This window comes from Triturus cristatus, chromosome 3_2 (genome assembly GCF_964204655.1).
Source record: "Triturus cristatus chromosome 3_2, aTriCri1.1, whole genome shotgun sequence".
Lineage (NCBI taxonomy): Eukaryota > Metazoa > Chordata > Amphibia > Caudata > Salamandridae > Triturus > Triturus cristatus.
This window is the reverse complement of record NC_140584.1, coordinates 589,985,409-590,005,762: the sequence shown is the minus strand read 5'-3', so window position 1 is coordinate 590,005,762 and position 20,354 is coordinate 589,985,409. Positions and strand designations below refer to the sequence as shown.

Below are 20,354 nucleotides of genomic sequence, written 5' to 3'. Positions count from 1 at the left end.
ACTGAGAAGTGTATGCGAATTCTGCGAGAGGCACTTAAGCCAAATACATATGCATGTTATTCAGCAAAGTAGAAACACTTTGTCCATTTATTTCTACGCAAGGAGATAAAGCCTCTTAAGGATTGGGTGCAGGGCAGTATATGTTATCTGTTGCACCCTCAGAAGGTAGAGCTTGCATACATATCAATCAGTTTACACTTGGCAGCAGTAACCACTTATATGCAAAACAGGCAACACAATTCCCTCTTTAGAATTCCAGTCATCAAAGCATTTATAGAAGGTCTAAAGAGAAGAATCCTTCTAAGAATACCACCAGGCCAGGATGTGGTCCGTCGGCTGCACTGCCGCCTCTAGTGCAGCAAACCAGGGTTCGAGCCTCGAGGTTGCGTCCACATCTTGTGATTCTGGGCAAATTACTTAATCTCCACGTGCCTGAATGTGTAATGTAAATACGGTGCTATGTAAAGCGCTCCAGTACCTTCGGGTCGAGTTCGCGCTATATAAATATGCAAAAAAAAAAAAAAAAATTGAACTGTAAAGTAGAACTTATGAAGTTTATGGTGCCTCCTTTTGAGCTACTTCAATCATGTCCCATGCAATACAGTTTGTGGAAAGAGGCAATCACTTCTTTAGGAAGAGTCATTGAGTTGCAGACCTTAACAGTGGAAGGACACTTTATTCAAGTTCACAGGGATACAGTCGCCTTGAGGTATAATCCACATTTTCTTCCCAAGGTAGTTTCCCCATTTCACCTGAACCACACCAATGAGCTACCAAATTGCTTTCTGCACCCTGAGTCAGTAGCCGAAAAAGCTCTACACACATTAGATATTAAAAGAGCACTAATGTTTTACATTGACAATACAGAAGACAAAGCAACTCTTTGTCGCCTTTGCTAAACCTCACTCAGAAACCCCAGTTCAAAGTCCGGGTTGGCAAGGTTGATTGTTAAATGTATACAAGTCTGGTATGCAAAGGGAAAACCACCTTTATCTTCAGTGCCAAAAACACTTCCTACCAGATGGAAAGAAGCTACAGTGGCTTCCTTAGGTACCGTGTGCAAAGCTTGTGAATCTACAGCACGACAAGCTACTAAAAGATTGTTGCAATGTAAGTAACATTTTCCATTCTGAGGTGTCTGCTTCTACATGCATGTGTGCAGTCTCATATAGTCCCTTCCAGATCAGTTCAGCAGTGCCCAAGCATGATGGCAGACTACCTCTCTACCAATCACTGGCAGATGTTCACTAACTTTCTCAAATTGAATCCAGCCAAGTCAGAGATCCACTTGGCCTCACCCAATTGTGAACCCTCTTTTTGGTCTCGTACAATGGGCCCTTAACCTGCCCCTGCTAATGTTGTTCACAACCTTGGTTTCCTTATTGACTCCAAATTGCCCCTAGACCCCCAGGTTGCAAGAATATCTGCTTTATCCAACTGTGCATCCTGAAAAGTATTCTACCATGTCTTGACATGAGATACACGTTACTGCTGTGAATGCTCTCAATCAATCAAGATTAGACAAAGCAAACTCGATTATCAGACACTCCAAATAATTTATTTTGCCCCTACCTGTCCAGAAGGTAGTGCCGGGGTGGTCACTGTCACCCACAGACAGACTTACATCTTTCTATCGGCTGCCCATCCTTTCTAGACTCATCTTGATAGCACGTTGACTATTTAGAGATAAATTAATGAGTAAACTTTCGCATTATTGCCCCACTCACCAGATGTGTTCCTCTAACCATCATTTGCTCGCAGTTCCCAAACGAGGAGCTGTGGAAGTTCCTTACTTTATAATCTCTGAACTAAGCAGATCATCTTAGTTTTAGGAAGGCACTTAAAACGTGGATCTTTTTTAGTCTTGCACATCTCTCACCCATTAAAGTTTTTGACATTGGTCTTAGCTTGTGTGTGTTCTCACATCACTAAGAAACTGTGAGGACTTTTACTCTATGCATTCAGATACCATGAATATCCTAACATACGAGTACAACTCTTCCTCATCCTAACACTTCATCCTTCTCACACTCTTGGGGGTTGAAGATATAATTTCTAGTTTGCTTAGATAGTCTCTACAGCTGTTATTGGAGGGTGGTCTGGTATATCCAGACACATCAAAAAGGAGGATAAATCATGCCAACACTCCATATGTAGGTGGGGCATACTACCCTTTAAGTCAAAAGTGGGTTTAGCTGTCTCCCACTTTAAATGTCTTCAATCCCCCTTAATTTTCTTAGTAATCCTCTTCAAAGCTCTTCCTAAACACTGGATCATTTGCTGAACATCTAATTTTTCAAGGAGGCAACAAAATGCCTGCTCAGAGGGCAATCACCCACATCATTTACTGACTCTAATAAGAAAGAGATGGACCCAGTGCAAAATGATTACTGGTAGCATTTCTAAGCATAAATTCACAGCATGGAAAACGTGTTATTTTAGGGGCCTCTGCAATTATCCACTTCTGAGCCTAATTGTGTTGTGTATGCATTGTGGGAAGGAAAGCAGTCTGATGCTTTCTTGTCTTCTCTGAAGCAACACCATCTACCTTTGCTCCACTGTCCAAGCGACAAAGCGTGGTTACAGGGACTGTTTGTACTTTGCAGCTGGTTTTTCAAGGACCTCGGTCGGAAGGACGCTGAACGGCAGCTGTTGGCCCCTGGGAACATGCAAGGGTCCTACCTGATCCGCGAGAGTGAGACCACCAAAGGTAAGGCATGTGAGAGTGAGATCCAAGTGTAAGACCTGTGGGGGCATTTAATATGAGCTCAGTAAAGTTGCACCACAAAAAGGTGAGATCAGTGGGAGACCATCTTAAATTGGTAAGAGTGACACTACCTAAAGTGAGGCCTCCAAGCATGAGATCACCAGAACTGAGGCATGTGAGAGTGAGGTCATCAAAGATGAGAGACAGGAAGTGGTGTGTGAGGCAGCGCTTAATTTGAGATGGTGGTTGCCAGGACTCAGAACCAGCACTTAATTGTTAACACCATCACTTATGGCAGTCTGCCACATGGTGCGACTGTTGGTCTAATTTAGAGAGCAGCACAACAACATTTGTTTATTAATTGAATATACTTTGAAAATGACTACTCCCTATTGTCCAAGCCCTTCTTATAACCTTGGGGGCCTGCAATAGTCTAAAATGCCACACTTTTAGGAGTATGATGGTTAGGAGTTGCGGTGGTACTTTCATTGGTAGCACTGGCAGGCGCAAATGGGTAGTGTAAGCTGCAGTGGCCACCTGGTGAGACCCTGGCACGTATTTATTTACCAATTAAGCACTTTTGTGCGGGTATATCTTACAGTCAGACAGCAACCGGTGAGACCAGTGAGAGAGGTAACGCCTATGGAGAGGCAGATGATGTGGTGTGGTCTACCCTCTGAAAGCGCAATGACCAAAGGGAACACTTGTGATAGTGAGTTCGCTAAGTGTGAAACATGTGAATGAACTATACAGCGCTGTAGAGTAGCAATACCAAAGGCCAAGCCTGAGATAGTGACAGTGATAAAGTACATTTGTGTGTGTGAGACCTCCATAGGTGATGCATGCAATTGTGGGTGAGACTGCCAGCTGAATATCTTCTCAGGGTAAGGTAACCAAAGATAGAATCTGTAGAATGACATCTCCTACGATAAAAGCTGTGAAACTGAGACAGCCAAATATGTAGGTTTGTATGTGGTATTTGAATAGCCTGATCCTGGATTTCTGTACAGGACTCTACTGTACAAAGGCAAAGATACTGTCCATGAGGTGAAGCTGGGCTCTGAGGACAGCACTGGACTGTGCCTGAGTCATGGTGTGTATGAGAAAGAGCATGGTGTGTGATGTCACCCATGAGAGTGAGACCATGAAAAGTGAGCCCGTCTAGAGTGAGGGCTCCACCTGCCGTGTGGTTTTTTTCTCTAGTTAGAGGTTAGTAGGCCCAGTCCGTGAAGGATGCTGTTGTTTGCAAGTGAAGTACTAAGGCTTCAGGTGTTGTTACACTCCAACTGGATAAACAAGTTACTTGCTTTGTACACATCACTCTCCGAGGAGGCCAGGCCGCCATGGTTTACTCTGGGAGATGGTAGAGGGTTTGGAACTCGGATACAGTTTTACGAAGCACTCAGAGTCAATAAACTCAAGGTCCAATCAGAGCTATATCTTGTCAAACAAGCATATTTTTATTGTAACATAGGGCATGAGGGTCTGTAAAAATTGTGAATGAGACAAACAACAGATGTTCTGAGAACCTTCAAGGTAGAGTTGTGACCATAAACCCTTCGTAATATTTAACTGGCAAAGTCCTTCAATCAAAATAGCATTGCCCTCTAGATGCACAGTTAACCCATGGGCTGACAAAGAATTGCAGGCAATCTTCAGTCATCCTTGGCCCTTGGTTATTTATCTTGGGCAGTGCCAGACACAAATGTTGCAGGGTATCTGCTGTGTAGTGATGCATGAGCCCTTGTTTTAGTTTCTCAGCTGGGTGACGGACAAGGAAGACAAATCCGTGGGTTTTAGCCCAGGTGGCTGAGACTCTGTCTTATTCCTCAAAAGCATTACTTAAAAGGTTACAGTCATTCCCTTGCCACATACAGTGAGATTTCCAGGTGGCACAGAAACTCTGAAGTTCAGGTGGCCAATTACCGGAGGCCAAATGGTTTTCAAAATCTCTGTTCCTACTGGGGACTACTGTTGGTGGTAACCTCCGTATGTCACCTTGCAAGACCTGCATCTCATGGTTCACTAGTTGGAATTTCTTAGTGGTTTACCGATAGGATATGCAACATCCACTGCATCTATGGATTTTCTCCAGCGACCCTTAAATCTAAAGATGAAGGGTGAAGGTGTTATCACATCTTCAGAAGTAGATGAAGAATTATAATCATTTTGGAACCAGGGCAACTAGCCTCACTGAACTGGATACACCCACAAGATCTACAGTCAAAGGGAAAATCTTTGTGTTTCAGCCTGGGAGAAGTGTGATGTTGGCTTCTACAACATCAGACAAGTTAAGGGGCAGTGCAGACTCGCCAACAGGTGCAGTCCTTCATTGGTCTTGGCATGCCCTTGACCAGCTGGTAATATAGATGGTAAAATTTGCTTCTCGGATGGGCGGGGATGACATGCAAATGCTGCAGGTCCCCTGGGCAGTCTCTTTGACTTGAATAGTCCTCCATACATCCTTCTGTGAGTTAGGCCTTGACTTTACTATCAGGATCAGACAGTGCCTCTCCCCTTCCAGGACACCACTGTTCAAATCTAGAAAGGAACAGCTGCAGGGCTTTTGAATATCTTATACACAAGCCCTTCCTTAATTGGGACTACAATAAGAAGTCAAGAAGTCCTGGTTCTGGTCAGTTATTGGTCCCTCTCAATTGGTGTTACAAGAGTCCTTTCAAGGTACCAATTAATACACGGTACTGCCTCTGGAGGGCGACTAGCTGAGACGAGGTGTTTCTGGGCATCATTTCTGTGCTTAGAGATGACTTAAGTTACAGAGCATTCTATAAATAGTTTCAATAGTTCATTAAATTCACTTCGCTGGAAAAGCTGCTCAAAGGAATATGTTTTTCAGGGGAGATGGGACGGTGCAGGTATCCTAAGCCGATTTGCTGCAATTTTCAGACAGATTCCTTTACAAAACCCAAGTGGAGACTGCAGACAGCTAGTAGGATGTGATTTATAGAAAAGACAGAGGAGTCATCCCAAGCAGCTGAAAGCTTTATCTAGGAAGATCAGAGGAGAGCTGCCCAGGCAACCAAATTAACCAATCTTCAATCCCGTAGCAGAGGATGGGTGTTGCAGACTCATCACCAACACAGCCTGGATTAAACTCTCTCTACTTTAGAAACTTGAACCATTCCTTCCAAAGAGAAACTTTAGAACTGCTGTTCAATCCCTTGCACTCTTGCATTTGGATGGTAGAGATGCTCTGATCTACAGCTTTGCAGACCTCACACTGTCACCCCTGAAGGGCATCATACATGCTGCAGAAATATCACTACATCACCCCCACTCCTATGATGGCTACCCTTGCTGACCTGCACAGCTTCCAAGCAGCTGCATCATCTACAAAGCCATCCCACTCTCAGCCTTCCTATCTGGCTAAGGAGCTCTCCTTCTCCGGTGGGTTTCAGCCCACCCACAGCCAGGACACCATCAGAGTATAGAGGAAGAAACGCAGAAAAGAAAAATCATGACACAAGGCTTTTCCATGTATTCACCCTGAATCTGGAATAACATTTGTGTATCTATCCGGGCCGCCTCATCCATCTCCAGTTTAGAAAAGATCTGAAGACACACCAGCAGCGGCTGGCACAGGTAAGCGCGGTGAGGGGGGGCAGGGCGAGGTGGGAACGATGAAATATGTATTGTTTATTTACTGGATTATACCTATTCTGTCGTCTGTTGCCTTCCCACCGCCACCCCGCCTGCCTCGCTCCACCGCCTCACTGCATTTACCTGTGCCGGTCGCCGCCGAGACACTCGTCTTTAAATAACGCTGCATCACTTCACTTTTGTCACACGTGACCGTCTCTTTGCCTTTCTTTAGCACAGTGCAGCACTTTACAGCCTTTTCACTAGAGTAACACTACACAAATACTACATACATGCATAGGGCCTTAACAGATGGGTTCTACGCTTTTTAGGGGAAAGCTAGACAGGCGCTGCCACACCCAGAAGCGCACCTTGGAAGAGATGTTCCATCCTGTATTTCAATCGCTGCGTCCTTGTGGAAGAGACTATCCACCCAGCACAAGTTTCACAAGGGACAGAGCACACAACCACAACATGTACTGCACACATTTTACACGTCAGAAGCCATCCCCTGCATGCAGAGGGAAGCAAAGGTCTCCGTTTGTGTGTGATGAATGGAGTTTGAGGGATGGTCCGCTCTCCCGGGATCCAGATGAAAACATGTCTGCTTCTAACTAGAATTTCAGCCGACGTCGACCATCCCGCTCGCGAGATTCCTGGTGGGGGTGAAGTAGCCATCAGGCACTATGAGTTGGGGTGGACTTTGAGAGCGTCATCTGTCCACCAGAGTCTTGCTCTTTGCTGGTGAAACAACATAAAAATACCACGTTTGCTCCTGTACACTCGCAGATGTCAAGCCCCTAGAGGAGAATCTGAGGTACAGTCAGAAAGGCAGATATAATGACAGGATGGAACAGCAGAAAGATTTTCAACCCTACACTCCTTGGGGCTTAGTTCCAAACCCCTTGGGCTGCTAATGCGCCACTTTTAATATGGGAAAGAGTGACGTACCGGCAGCACAAGGGGCTTGTAAATAAGTTCTTTGTATCTAGAAACCTTATGCCGGTTATATCATCCCTTTAACCCCAGTTAAGAGCTCAACGCCTAGGCTGTTTATGTTAACTGTTATGCTGAGAAAATACAATATGAGTGGCCCTTTCTGTCAGAGTCTGCTTCGGACTAGCCGCGGATCATAGTGCCAATATCGGCAACAGTTATCACAACACACATAAGTACATAAATAAAACACACGACACTGAATGTAAGTGGAGAAATATTGCTGCAGGTTTATTAGCATAATAAATATGCAAACACGGTGGGTTATCTTACGGGCGATCCCAGGGCAGGCCAGCCCCATGCCGCCTGCCCGTCTGATAAGCCTAGAGTCACCATGGCAGCGCCAATTGGTGTCTACCAAATGTTGGGAGGGTCCCCCCCTCCCATCCGTGGACCTCCAGTCCACATGCTTCACACGCCCCCCCCGTGATGGGTGGGCGGAGCATACATGGCAGCCCCCGGTTGCTCAGACCCACAACCGCCTGTCGGTTAGCGGGGCGCCGTAGGTCTTCCAGTGGACACGCTAAAGATCCCTGGGTATCCTGGCTTAGCACCACACGGTGCTGCTGCATGCTATACCCCTTGGTATGTGCAGACCCTGGATCGCCCTGTAACTCCTCCTGCAACACAAAGTGAAAATTGTTAGAAAAACCTGCCCCCCCCTTTGTCCCTCCGGATGCCGGGTAAGCGGATGGGCGGGCAAGGCGAACGAGCGGACAAGAGGGCGAGGAGGGGGCGGGGACAGCATATGTACCCCCCTTTGCTCCTCCCCGCCGGAAGCAGCTACCTGTCTGGGGTCTCCCTTGGTCAAACCCAGGGACACGACCTCCCACCCCTGTGCCTTCCTGTGGCACTAAGGCGGCCGCCCTCAAAGGGGCGGGCCGCTGCGCAACCCCCCCCCCGGGCAGCCTTACATAGTGCCAATATCGGCAACAGTTATCACAACACACATAAGTACATAAATAAAACACACGACACTGAATGTAAGTGGAGAAATATTGCTGCAGGTTTATTAGCATAATAAATATGCAAACACGGTGGGTTATCTTACGGGCGATCCCAGGGCAGGCCAGCCCCATGCCGCCTGCCCGTCTGATAAGCCTAGAGTCACCATGGCAGCGCCAATTGGTGTCTACCAAATGTTGGGAGGGTCCCCCCCTCCCATCCGTGGACCTCCAGTCCACATGCTTCACACGCCCCCCCGTGATGGGTGGGCGGAGCATACATGGCAGCCCCCGGTTGCTCAGACCCACAACCGCCTGTCGGTTAGCGGGGCGCCGTAGGTCTTCCAGTGGACACGCTAAAGATCCCTGGGTATCCTGGCTTAGCACCACACGGTGCTGCTGCATGCTATACCCCTTGGTATGTGCAGACCCTGGATCGCCCTGTAACTCCTCCACAGCCTTGGGAGTGGCCACCGTCACTACCAGGGCCCCCCACCAAGGTAGACCTATTTCCTTACAACCTGCTGCAGCCAAAGCTTCCCCTAGGTCCAGTAGGAAAAGAACCGTGCCTAAACTAGCGAGGACACCCCATCTCCCTCCCGGCACCCTGTGGACTTGGCGTGTATAAGACCATGCCTGATGAAGCCCAAAACCTCTTTGCTCTGCGCAACTGCGCATGGCTCCAGGTAGACCTTTTTACCTACAGCAACTGATCCCGGGCTTCTCCCAGGTCCAGCCAAGACAATCTACGCCCAGCTGGACCGGCGGGCGGCCTGCCCCTCAGGACAGGTGCCCTCATCCTTTCTAACTCCCCCGTGGATTTTGACTGAAATGACCGTAAACCTAAAACTAGGCGTTGGTCCAATGTAGCCTTTGAATGGCTGAAGAACAATCCCCTTGACAAGACACTCCTGCCTGACAGTGCCAACGCGGGAGGGGTAGGAGTTGACAAGCCCGCCTTACCTCCTCCTTCACTCAGTTGGAGTATGTCCATCGCATTCCAGTCACCACCAAATGAGAAGCCTTGCCCTCCCAAACTTTTGCTAGTATACCAGGGAGAGACAGGACTGAGTGACCACAGAGGAGGACCAACGTGTAAAATTCTTCACTATCTTGGATACTGGGTACGCCAATTGTTCTCCTGCTAATTGGTAGCACAAAAGCATTACCCCGGGGTTTCCCTCAATCATGTGGACCATGTCGCCCCCGAGGAAGGCCACTTCCACAACCTGCATAGCTGCCAGCCAGTGCTGGAGGGCGGGGGAAGTTACCCGGTACCGATACTCGCATCAAAGGTACCTGTTTCGTCGAACTCAAGGGCGGGCTGCTAAGTAAGCAACCAGGCTCCGCCCCAGTATTTAGAGGTCACACACAAGCCCCTCCAAGTTCTGCTGCTTCACCTGCCTGTTACAGGAATCCCAGGGCAGACCACCGGCCTATAACCCATGCTTAGCCATGCCTGAGCTAAAATACCTCTGAACAGCATGACAACAGGCTAACCACCAGCATTGCGTTCTGAATGTTTCTGACACTGCCAAGAAACGTGCACATAACTAAAGCAACTGGCACCATGCCATAAAATTAACAATTCAGCCTTCTGCCATACCCAGGCAACCCGCACCCTCTTGGCACTGGCACCCCCCGCCCCAGCTGCCCTAGAGTGCCTGGTCGTGTGTGGCCACAACCTACGTTTCATCACTGCTTCATACCGGGGTAAGATGACATCTAACTCTACTGCTGAGTGCCCGTTGCACCATCGCAAGTGTGCCTTTGCTTTGCCTGCTCAGAGTCTGGCTGCAAAGTAGGCTGACATTGACACCCCAGCCCAGGGCGAAAATGGCAGCTTGACAGTATCTGGCGCTATAGACGGTCCCCGTATCCTGATGGAACAGATTGCAATTCCCTTGCTCCTGTAGAGCACGAACCCAGAAGCACTTGCTCACCATGGTTCAATACCTTCCTGCTGCTAATCATTTCCTTGCTGAATGTTGACAAATCCATGTTCTGTTAAGGCACTACTTCGCAGCCTGCAACATTCTGCCAGTGCCGAAAAGACCTTTGTCATGCTGCCTGGCCAATCAATCTTGCCCTGTTCTAGAAGCGCCCGCTTCAGCTGCAGAACAAACAACTCGCCAGTAACCCCAACTGGCCCTGATGCGAGACAAACCGGGCCAAGGCACAACAGTGAGTGTACTAACTAATAGCAGGTCTAACCGCATCAACAGGCATCCTCAGCTTACAATAGGCGTGATGGAGTGAGGGTTTCCAGTGAAAATCAAGATGACAACTTCCCATCTGACCGCCCGTGGTGGGAACCAGTCCTGTATATTCTAGTACACCTGGTCCCAGTTCACCTGTCACTGCCTGATCGACGTGACCTAGGTACCTGGTCCCCTTGCATGGCGGCATGCCATTGAGACCAACATCCAGTCCCCGATAGGTACCACTATCTGCCTACGCTACAATCTTGCCTGGCGTTCCTTCATGCCCAGAGTACCTGTTTGGTGCCAATAACAGTACCACGAATCCTGATGTGTTTAATACTATTAACAGTAGTGACAACTCAATCAGCACAGGGCTAGGTGCCCCAACGTCTTACAACCGTGTGGACAAACAGGGAGATTAAAGGAAGGCTATCCCCAGTCAGACACAGAAAGACCCACCACGTGGCTGTGCCCAAAAACCACCCTCCCGTGTCAAACCGACCCGATGGAAAGACAACAAGAGCCTAACGCTCTCCACCCGCGGATGACCCCAGGAAATAACCAATCGTTTAACAATCGAGTAAAAAACAACGGACATCCTTACAGCATCTGAAGGCCTCCATTTCAGAGGGAACCTGGGACCCCAATGCCAGGCATCAGAGCAGGCCTCGGCACCTGTGGAGGATGTGCTCTTGGCCCACTACCGTGTGACCAGGGCCCGCGATGCATGCTTTCTTCATTATCGCTGAAGCACACGTAAACCACCCTAGCTGTTCCTTGCCGCTATGTCGTCCTAACCTAAGGAGCCCCAATGAACGACTAGGTAACATAACACTCCCTCAACACTAGGCGTGACTTTTTGCATAGCCTATGTGCTGGATGCAAAGTTGCCGGGCGGGCCGTCAGAAGACCAATTAACTACAAAGAAACAAGAGGAGCCTGAAGGCACTGCACCTGAACCAGTGCTGAGCCTGAAAATTACAACCGATATTAGAACAGATGCTACCTCCCTGCTTACGAGAGCATAACAAAGGAGCCTAAGGACCAATTCACCAGTCCTTCGCCACACGCCTGGTATTACCCCTAGCAGCACTTTTCAAGCAGTAATCATTCTGTATTTTACAGCGGCGCGCCGACCCGCCACTGCCATCACCCAGAGGGGTTTGGGAAAAACGCTTGCCACTGCACGATTGTGTTACCCCAAGTGTGTAGAGCTTCGTTTAAACATGAGCAGCTGCAAAAGTATTCCTAGCTGAAACTAAGTGACAACAGTGGGACTCGGACCAGTGTATTCGGAAACTGAAGATGTAACGCCTATCGAACATACCTCCTCACCTTTGCACGAGAGGAGAGCGGCGCAGCCTCGCTGCCCGCCCCACATCTCCGCACGTTCAACCCCCAGTCCTGGTCGCCCGGTGCTAGCATGTGCTTACATAATTGTCTGTTTGCTCTGGGCCCTCTGCTACGCCCAGGAGGATGTGGCAGTGAGGGACAATAATGCAGCTGGGTCGAGTAAAACCGCACCAATGCAACCCTATCTTACAAAGGGGACACCAACCTTAAGGAAGGGTACCGCTAATCTGGTGACGCGGCACATGGGGGAGGTAATGAAAGCATGAGAAAAGGGTGGCTAGGTGAGGTAAGGAGCGCGCGAGAAATGGGCGGAAGGTCTACTGAAGGTAGCTGGAGTATGAACGAACATTGATGTCTCCCACTACGTCGTGCCTTCCCAACTGGCAATAAGTTCAAGATCTGCATCAACCAGGAGCTCTGTCCATGTGACTGCGCCCATACTTCGAGACCCGGGCAGGAAGGACTGTGACCGCCCCAATCTCCTTGCCCTAACACCGGCCCGGCTGTGTCCAAAAGACCTCACAATTCAGCACGTAAAGTGCTTAACTCGTATAACACTGTCAGGACTGACACAAGGCGGCCCCATATAATGCGCCATACATACTCCTGCCGTGCTGCGGAGTGCCCATCTCCCTGCCATTCCAAGGACGTAATCTTTCTTCCCGTGGCAACTCTTAAAGGTAGCCAACCAAAACCACACTACCCACTCAGCATTCCCGAAGCTCAGGAATCTGTGGCCTCAAAAATGAGTATAAGGATCAAAATTCGGACCCGTGGCAGCACGACGCTTGCTGCTGTGGCGAATTCTGCGGCGTTGCCTATGGGTCACCAGTTTTGTGTGACCTCGATATATTCGCGCACAGTAGGTGAAGGGTATGAAATAATAGTTGATTAAACCACTCTACTAGCTAAACATAGTGACGTTTACACTCCCAATATGCCCTAAAGGGTGAGAGCTACACCTAGCATGGTAGTATCAAATGCTTGAGTGAAATGTGCAAGTTGAAAATATGCATCAGCCACTAGTACATGCATACAATCGAACTCTGGAAGTAATCCATAGTACAAATAAATCACAAGCCCAGGGAGAACGTTCCTAAGAGCCAATGCCACCCAGTGGCCCCAACATGGCTGTATTCCTACAAGTGTCCCCCAAGCCTGTACCTGATCACTCTGGTGAAGGGGGCTATGAACACGGTGTTGTGCTGATTTTCAATGTATACTCGTTCTCTCTCCCACTTGTATGCTACTCTATGACTCTAACTTACTCCTGCCGCTCCTTTCTTTACTGCGCACCCTGGCATCCCATCTTCCTAACCGGAACCACTGACGGACAATGGAATGCTAGACCAGCCGCAATCTTTCCGCGCATAAGAGACATTGACTGAAAACAGCCGAGTGACCATTTGGGGTGGGCCCAACCCCCCTGCAAGTACCAGAGAGAGCGGTGACCGCCCGCCACCCAGGTGAGACGCGATCAATGGACAGCCCTGCTAAATACTGTAGACAGGCCCCGCGGGTGGACCTACGGAGGTGTAAACATGCCGCCCTGCGCCCTATTTGTAAACGTGCCGCCCTGCGCATCCCAAGGGCACAAGCACAACTGTCGCTGTGACGTGGCGGTGATGCAGCAGTAGCACTGCATTCTCAGCCTGTGCGCGGCCGCCGCGGTATGCCACATGGGGTCAGACCTCCCTCATCACCAATGATATAGCGGGACCCGTAAGTGCCGCTCACAGCGGCATCCGACGTTGCCGCTCACAGCGGCCGAATGTGGTTACTGACGCCGCGTGGTGTAGGCCCAGGTAACAGACCCACCCGCATCGGCTTGGTTGTGCATGCTCGTCTGGCTGGGAACTGCCTCCCTCCTCGTGGCCACGCCTATAATTTATTGGCTCCGCCCACCTGGCCTGAGCACACCCCCGGCCTGAGCAAACAATGCGCCCAACTCCCAACAAATAGCGCGATGAGCAATATAACAGGTACCGCGTGGTTAGGCCTGCAAAGAGAGCCCCGCTGCATTGAAGACACGCCTACTGATATTAATGGTTAAGGCAAAGACCACGAGCAGGGTGATATTTAAATCTCGAAATAGTGATTGGTGCGTTCTCTTCCGGGACATTTATTATCACTATTCTCCCGGGTTACTTTGTGGGTAATTCCAGCACTGAATGCGGCTGGCCAGATGATGACACGTTCTACATGATCACTCCTGTTCTGTCTCTCCTTACACAGTGAGAGTATTTGTTGCGGTGCAAGAAAGTTTGCATCACGTCCAATCAGCCAGCCATTCTATAAGTGTCGAAATACATGTTTCTGCCAAGAACCCTTGGAGGTTCCTCTAAAAAACTGTTGTCATTCAGGAATGTATCCGAAACTTACTATCACTTCTGCCTGTAGAAACAGTGAAGTCTGACCACCATAGTGTTCTGAATGCTGCTATTTGCCCCTAAACAAACGGGTGCCGCCTAATGTGCTTACTTGTGGTAATATCGCCACCTAGTGGATAGATTGACATGCAACATGGGGGCTACTATGTTTAAATTTTCCATAATTTCTAGTTTGTCAAGCTTCCATTTTACCCCTAAAAAGGCTGTCAGGGCGGTGTATATCACGGGGACCCCCCAAATTTTTTTTTTTTTTTTTTGTTTTTTTTTTTGTTTTTGTCCTAAATAATCTTAGGATCAAATCGCGCCAGGTGGTGGTTTTTTAAATACATTTTGTCCGTAATGTTGTAACTAAAATTGATAGACGGTTACCGTAATAGTGTCTTAAAAAGGACTTTTGGCCAGCAACAAAGACTGAAACGCGAGGGGAATTTATAATGCTGTGGGGTTCCGATTAGCAAAGGAAGCAAAAAGAGCGAGCATGCATGTACTTTTTATACTTTTGGGAATACACGAAAGTTCACACGGTCCGAGGCCCAAGTCCGACTCACCCCTAAATCTGACACTCGGCAGCCGAAATACCGACTACCTAGCTCGCGATAGCTTTCCCTGAATGTGCCCAAAGCACCCGTGGGCGCCCTCGAACCCTCACCATGCCGATGTCAGGGTAAGCGCTCGACCCCCTCACGCCTCGGGCCCCCACACTAATTGGCCAACTAAAATTAGTCAGGAGAGGGGCACGAAATACTTTAATAACAAAGTAAGGGGAAGAAACAACAGCGTGATAGAGGACATTTACGATGAAGAGCTGCGCTTAGCCGCACAGATGCAACGAGGGGGGGCAACGCGACTCGCTGCTCCCCCCCCCCCTGCTATCGTCTGTTGTACCCAAGCTTGGCTCCGTCTGTAACTCCCCTCCCCACTGCGCCGGTGCCGGGGGCTCGTCTGAACACAACATGGGGGGGGGGGGCAACACGACTTGCCACTCCCCCCACTCCGCGCCAGGTGTGCCTGGCGCCGCTCTAACCTTCCCGACCCTCGGCGCTGATGCCAGAGGTCGGCTGCCTACTCACCATGGCGCAAACCGTGGGGCTCGCCGCCGAACAGATGAAACATCTGGCGAGGCGACTCTCCGCCCCCACCCCCCAACGCGTCGGATGTCCCACTGGCTCCCATAAGGATACCCCCAACCTTCGGCGCAGATGTCAGGGTCGGCCGCTCTCTACCCCGATGGGCTACCCGTCGGGGCCCCCCCGCACCTAAAGTCCCGCCTGATGCCACGTGGTGCCTTGTAGCCGGGCCCACTACCACGAGTTAGGTGGCACCAAGGGCCGTGCTAACAGCGGATGCAGTGCAGGACTGCCCGGCTGCCGCCTCCTAGGCCAAACACCCCAATAGCCCATACCCCCGTCCCACTCCCTGGCCCCCGCCATGCTGGTGCCGGCGGAAGCGGACCTTCCGGAGGCCAGGTCATCTATTAATGGGACAAGGTCCTGCCCGGGCCTGGCCCGCATATCGGGGCCACAGGATAAAGGGGTGGGCTGGGGTGAATGACTAACCTCCTACACTTAAAGTCGGCCTCCGAAGCACGCACGTCCGAAACGGCATACACACGCGCCCCACCACCGCAGCACCCGCAAAATCTCTGACCGGCGCTTGGGCCTGGCTTTGTGCCCGCAACCCCCCCCGCCGTGGTATTCCGACCACAGGGCCCCGTCACCTGGTACTGCCCAGGGACAGGGCCGGGGCGGGGAGGGGAGACAGACAAACTCACCGCGAGCGAGGGGCTGCTGGGCAGGCGACGACACGAGCTCAAGGCGAACGAGCGGACAAGAGGGCGAGGAGGGGGCGGGGACAGCATATGTACCCCCCTTTGCTCCTCCCCGCCGGAAGCAGCTACCTGTCTGGGGTCTCCCTTGGTCAAACCCAGGGACACGACCTCCCACCCCTGTGCCTTCCTGTGGCACTAAGGCGGCCGCCCTCAAAGGGGCGGGCCGCTGCGCAACCCCCCCCCCGGGCAGCCTTACATTTCTCGCTCCTTAAATGCTTTTTTCCCTGTTTGTGACGGCGAGGCTCCCAGGGCGGGTTTGGACGGTGCCCGTAGCAGGTGTGAAGAGGGAGGCTGCTTCAAGTGGCGGCGGTGGTGGTGGCGGCGGCCGCCGCTTTGATCTCCGAGCATAGTTGCCGAGTGCTGGGTGTGGAGTCGTGGGCCCCAGCTGACGGCGAGGATCTCCCTGGAGGTTGTGTGGAGGTGGGGGAGGCCGGACTCGGGTAACAGGTGGAGGATCGCTGGTCTGTACGATTGACGGGCTGGATGTGGTGCCACCTTTCAGCGCTTTTGTGGAGGGCATTGGAGGTTTCATTAACTGGTGTTGACATTTGGAAAAGAGCGTGGTGCCCCTTGATTCCACGACTGCCCTTGCGACAGACTTCCAATGCCATTGGTTTTCTTGGATTGTGTGGGCAAGTTGCTGGATCATTGCGCCTGACAGTGACTGCAGTCAGGTCCTCGCTTGCGAAGCCTGCTACTGCCAACATAGCGCAGCACCTACCTGGTCTCCTGGGCACCTGTGAGGAGTTCGCTGCTCCCATACCTCTGTGGCTGTTTGTTTCCCCCGCCGCCTTCTGTCACCTGAGGCCGCAGTAGGGAGAGACTACAGGCCCCAGCATTCTCTTCTGCTCGGCCCATTTCCGCCGGAAAACGTGCCCGGAGGCGCTACATCACCCGAGGCTCCCTCGGTGGAGCGGGGGGTCCTCGCTCGCGAAGCCTGCTACTGCCAACATAGCGCAGCACCTACCTGGTCTCCTGGGCACCTGTGAGGAGTACGCTGCTCCCATACCTCTGTGGCTGTTTGTTTCCCCCGCCGCCTTCTGTCACCTGAGGCCGCAGTAGGGAGAGACTACAGGCCCCAGCATTCTCTTCTGCTCCGCCCATTTCCGCCGGAAAACGTGCCCGGAGGCGCTACAGCACCCGAGGCTCCCTCGGTGGAGCAGGGGGTCCTCGCTTGCGAAGCCTGCTACTGCCAACATAGCGCAGCACCTACCTGGTCTCCTGGGCACCTGTGAGGAGTTCGCTGCTCCCATACCTCTGTGGCTGTTTGTTTCCCCCGCCGCCTTCTGTCACCTGAGGCCGCAGTAGGGAGAGACTACAGGCCCCAGCATTCTCTTCTGCTCCGCCCATTTCCGCCGGAAAACGCGCCCAGAGGCGCTACATCACCCGAGGCTCCCTTGGTGGAGCGGGGGGTCCTCGCTTGCGAAGCCTGCTACTGCCAACATAGCGCAGCACCTACCTGGTCTCCTGGGCACCTGTGAGGAGTTCGCTGCTCCCATACCTCTGTGGCTGTTTGTTTCCCCCGCCGCCTTCTGTCACCTGAGGCCGCAGTAGGGAGAGACTACAGGCCCCAGCATTCTCTTCTGCTCCGCCCATTTCCGCCGGAAAACGCGCCCGGAGGCGCTACATCACCCGAGGCTCCCTCCGCGTCACGGGACGCACGCGGGCGGCGCCGGGCTGAGCCCGGGCAGAGGGCGGGCCGTCTGTGGCCGTCAGGGTCCAAAGGAGGCTGGGCTGGGCCACCCCCCTGATTAGTTCTTCCCGGTCACCTACATGTGAGTAATGATCGGCGTGACTGTGGGGTAAAAGAGGATAGACATTATTTTTTTCTCCTGTGACTGCACCATCGGACTGGAAATTGATGCTGGGTCTGTTATCTTTGAAAGCTGTAACAAGAGGTGGAGAGGCCCAGTACACTATTAATCAGTTTTTGGTCGTCAGGTATAGTGACAGTGTGGCAGCGGGTGGGCGAACTAAACAAACAACGATAGTTGCATAGGCATTGATTTGCAGTAGGGGGAAGTATGGTAGGCAAAACACTGACACGCTCGTTAAGAGCGAAGCGTACTATAGCTGAGGCTTCTCTGACACACAAAGAGGACATTAGCTCTGTATTCCCCGTTATTATGCAGCCTACTGCCATTGATCGCATGCTAAAAAGAGCGCTAGGGGTTGTGTCAAGCGAAATTGAGCGCACTGAGCGGCGCTTGTCTCTAACTCCTGACTTCGACCCTCTCCTAACAACACAAGATCAAGAGCAGGAGGTTATGCTAATCTCACCCCCTAGTCCCTCAGAAACTAGCGAGAGGGATATCTCATGTGCCCAACCGATCTCTATTAGTAACAAGGAGGAACAAGGCCCCACCAAACGTGTCATTATACACAAAAAGAAGAAATGCGCTCAAAAAAAGCGCAAGAATACAAATAGTGTAATTACCCATACCAATCCACCTAGTAGAAATTTTATTGGGGCTGACCGAACTACACAGACATCTTCTCAAGCAGATCCCCCAATCTGGTTAAATAAGATTATGTCAGACCTACAGGCCCAGCTAGAAATATTGGTTATTAACCAGCTGAAGCCGGTGGTAAGTAGGCTGGACAAAATCTTAAGTGAATTAAAGAATAGAGTGACAAAAGGTAGCTCATCAAGTGCTCCAAGTAACTCCATTAGCACCCTAGAGTCTAACCCAGTAACTCAAATGGTGAATAATTCTAGTGATAGTAGGAATGTACAAACAATATTCGCACAAATTCATAACGCACCGGTTCCCCATGAACAAGCGACCAGTAAAGACATTCCCAGAGAGAGTGAATCATGCCCCATCAATAGACCAGGCAAACAGAAGCTGGATAAACAGCCTAAACCCCCTGCTGACCCCATAAATAATGCAGTTACCCAAGAAGATAAATGTAAATGTCAAATGTAAATGTCAAGGTACTTATAGAGCGCACTGTCACCAGACGGCCACCTTGCGGTGTCGCCTTTGCGGTTTCCTGGCGCTGATACTCATACCGCTGTGGAACCCCTCCTGGCTTTCCCTGTGAAGTGTCCACTCCTGGGCACCCCCAGGGTGAAGCCAGGCATCCTTAGCGCTGTTGGGGCCGGTGTGGAAGCTAAGCAAGCTATTGCCCAGAGTTGCAGCGTGGGACCCATGATTAGAATAGGCACCGAGGCGAGAATAGACAGGTCAGAGGAAATTGAGCCTGAGCCCCGCCGAGGCGGGAATCGAACCCTGGTCCCTGGCCAGAACTCTGCTTCAGGGTCTGCCACTCTAACCATTGAGCCACACTCCTCCACTAGATAGGTCCACACCAACACACAAGAGGTTCCCCACTATAAATCTTCCCCCTGAGGCGTGCCTGTTGGTTGTTGTTTTTGCCGGGGTCCCAGAATTAAAAGAGGCCCAGAAAGAATCCCACCAGGAGTTAAAAAATAAACTCATTTTTTGGCTCAATCAAAACAGACCAATATCCAATAACCAGGATGGGGAAATTCTCCTGGTTAGATGAGTGAATTGGATAGGGAGTGGGCCTAAAAATATCGAGGGAAACTGCATTGTTGCTAATTTTAGGGACAGGAGGGTGGTTGAGCATATTCTAAGCCATGGACCATCTGGACGCATGACGGCCATAAGGCCATTACCACTGAGTTATTTTTATTCGAGGCTGCAGGTGTTAAAAGAGGGACAGCATAATGCAGGGAGAGGTGTGGAGGGATGGAATTCTGGTTCAAATGGAGGTCTAAATTTTCCTCGTCAAGTGACAGGCTTCTGGGAAGGAAGACACTCATGTTGGGCAAATAGGTTTGCCCCACTAAGGTCACTAGAAGAGATTGACTGACTATTCAATTTATACTCATGCCTAGAACAGGTTGACATGGAACAGATTATACTTGATCAGGTACACCCAATAGATAGAACCTCTCCCCGATATGGTTTGATCAATGAAGATGGGCAGTCATTATCGGGGGGAGGTGGGTGTAGGATCTTAGTAAACACCACAGGAGTCCCAGACCCTCTCGCTGGGGGTTGTGTACAAACACCCTCAGGGACAGGAATCATAGCCACAGAATTAAGACATCAGGATAGTGTTATGCAGGAACAATCCCCCAGAAAGAAAGGGGGGTGGGTTAACACCACTCAAGAAATGGTAGCGGTAGGGCCCGTTATTATTGAGAAAGAGGGCCTGAAAATTATTTCGTGGAATATAGCAGGTATTGCAGGGAAATTTCACAACAAGGAATGGCGACAGTATATGGCCCATTTCCAGATAATCTGCCTACAAGAAACCTGGGCTTTGGATAATATCCACCTTCATATGGCCGGTTAT

The 20,354-nt window shown here is 50.6% G+C and overlaps 1 protein-coding gene across 2 annotated transcripts in view; it reads left to right on the top strand.

Annotated features, from left to right (window-relative positions):
- The window catches only part of LCK (LCK proto-oncogene, Src family tyrosine kinase), a 327,731-nt gene that overhangs the window by 182,885 nt on the left and 124,492 nt on the right, over positions 1-20,354 (top strand). For both annotated transcript variants that reach the window (XM_085648416.1, XM_085648415.1), the window contains exon 6: positions 2,607-2,710. In XM_085648416.1, coding sequence (XP_085504542.1) covers positions 2,607-2,710 — 104 coding nt within the window. The remainder of the gene's footprint in view (positions 1-2,606; positions 2,711-20,354) is intronic.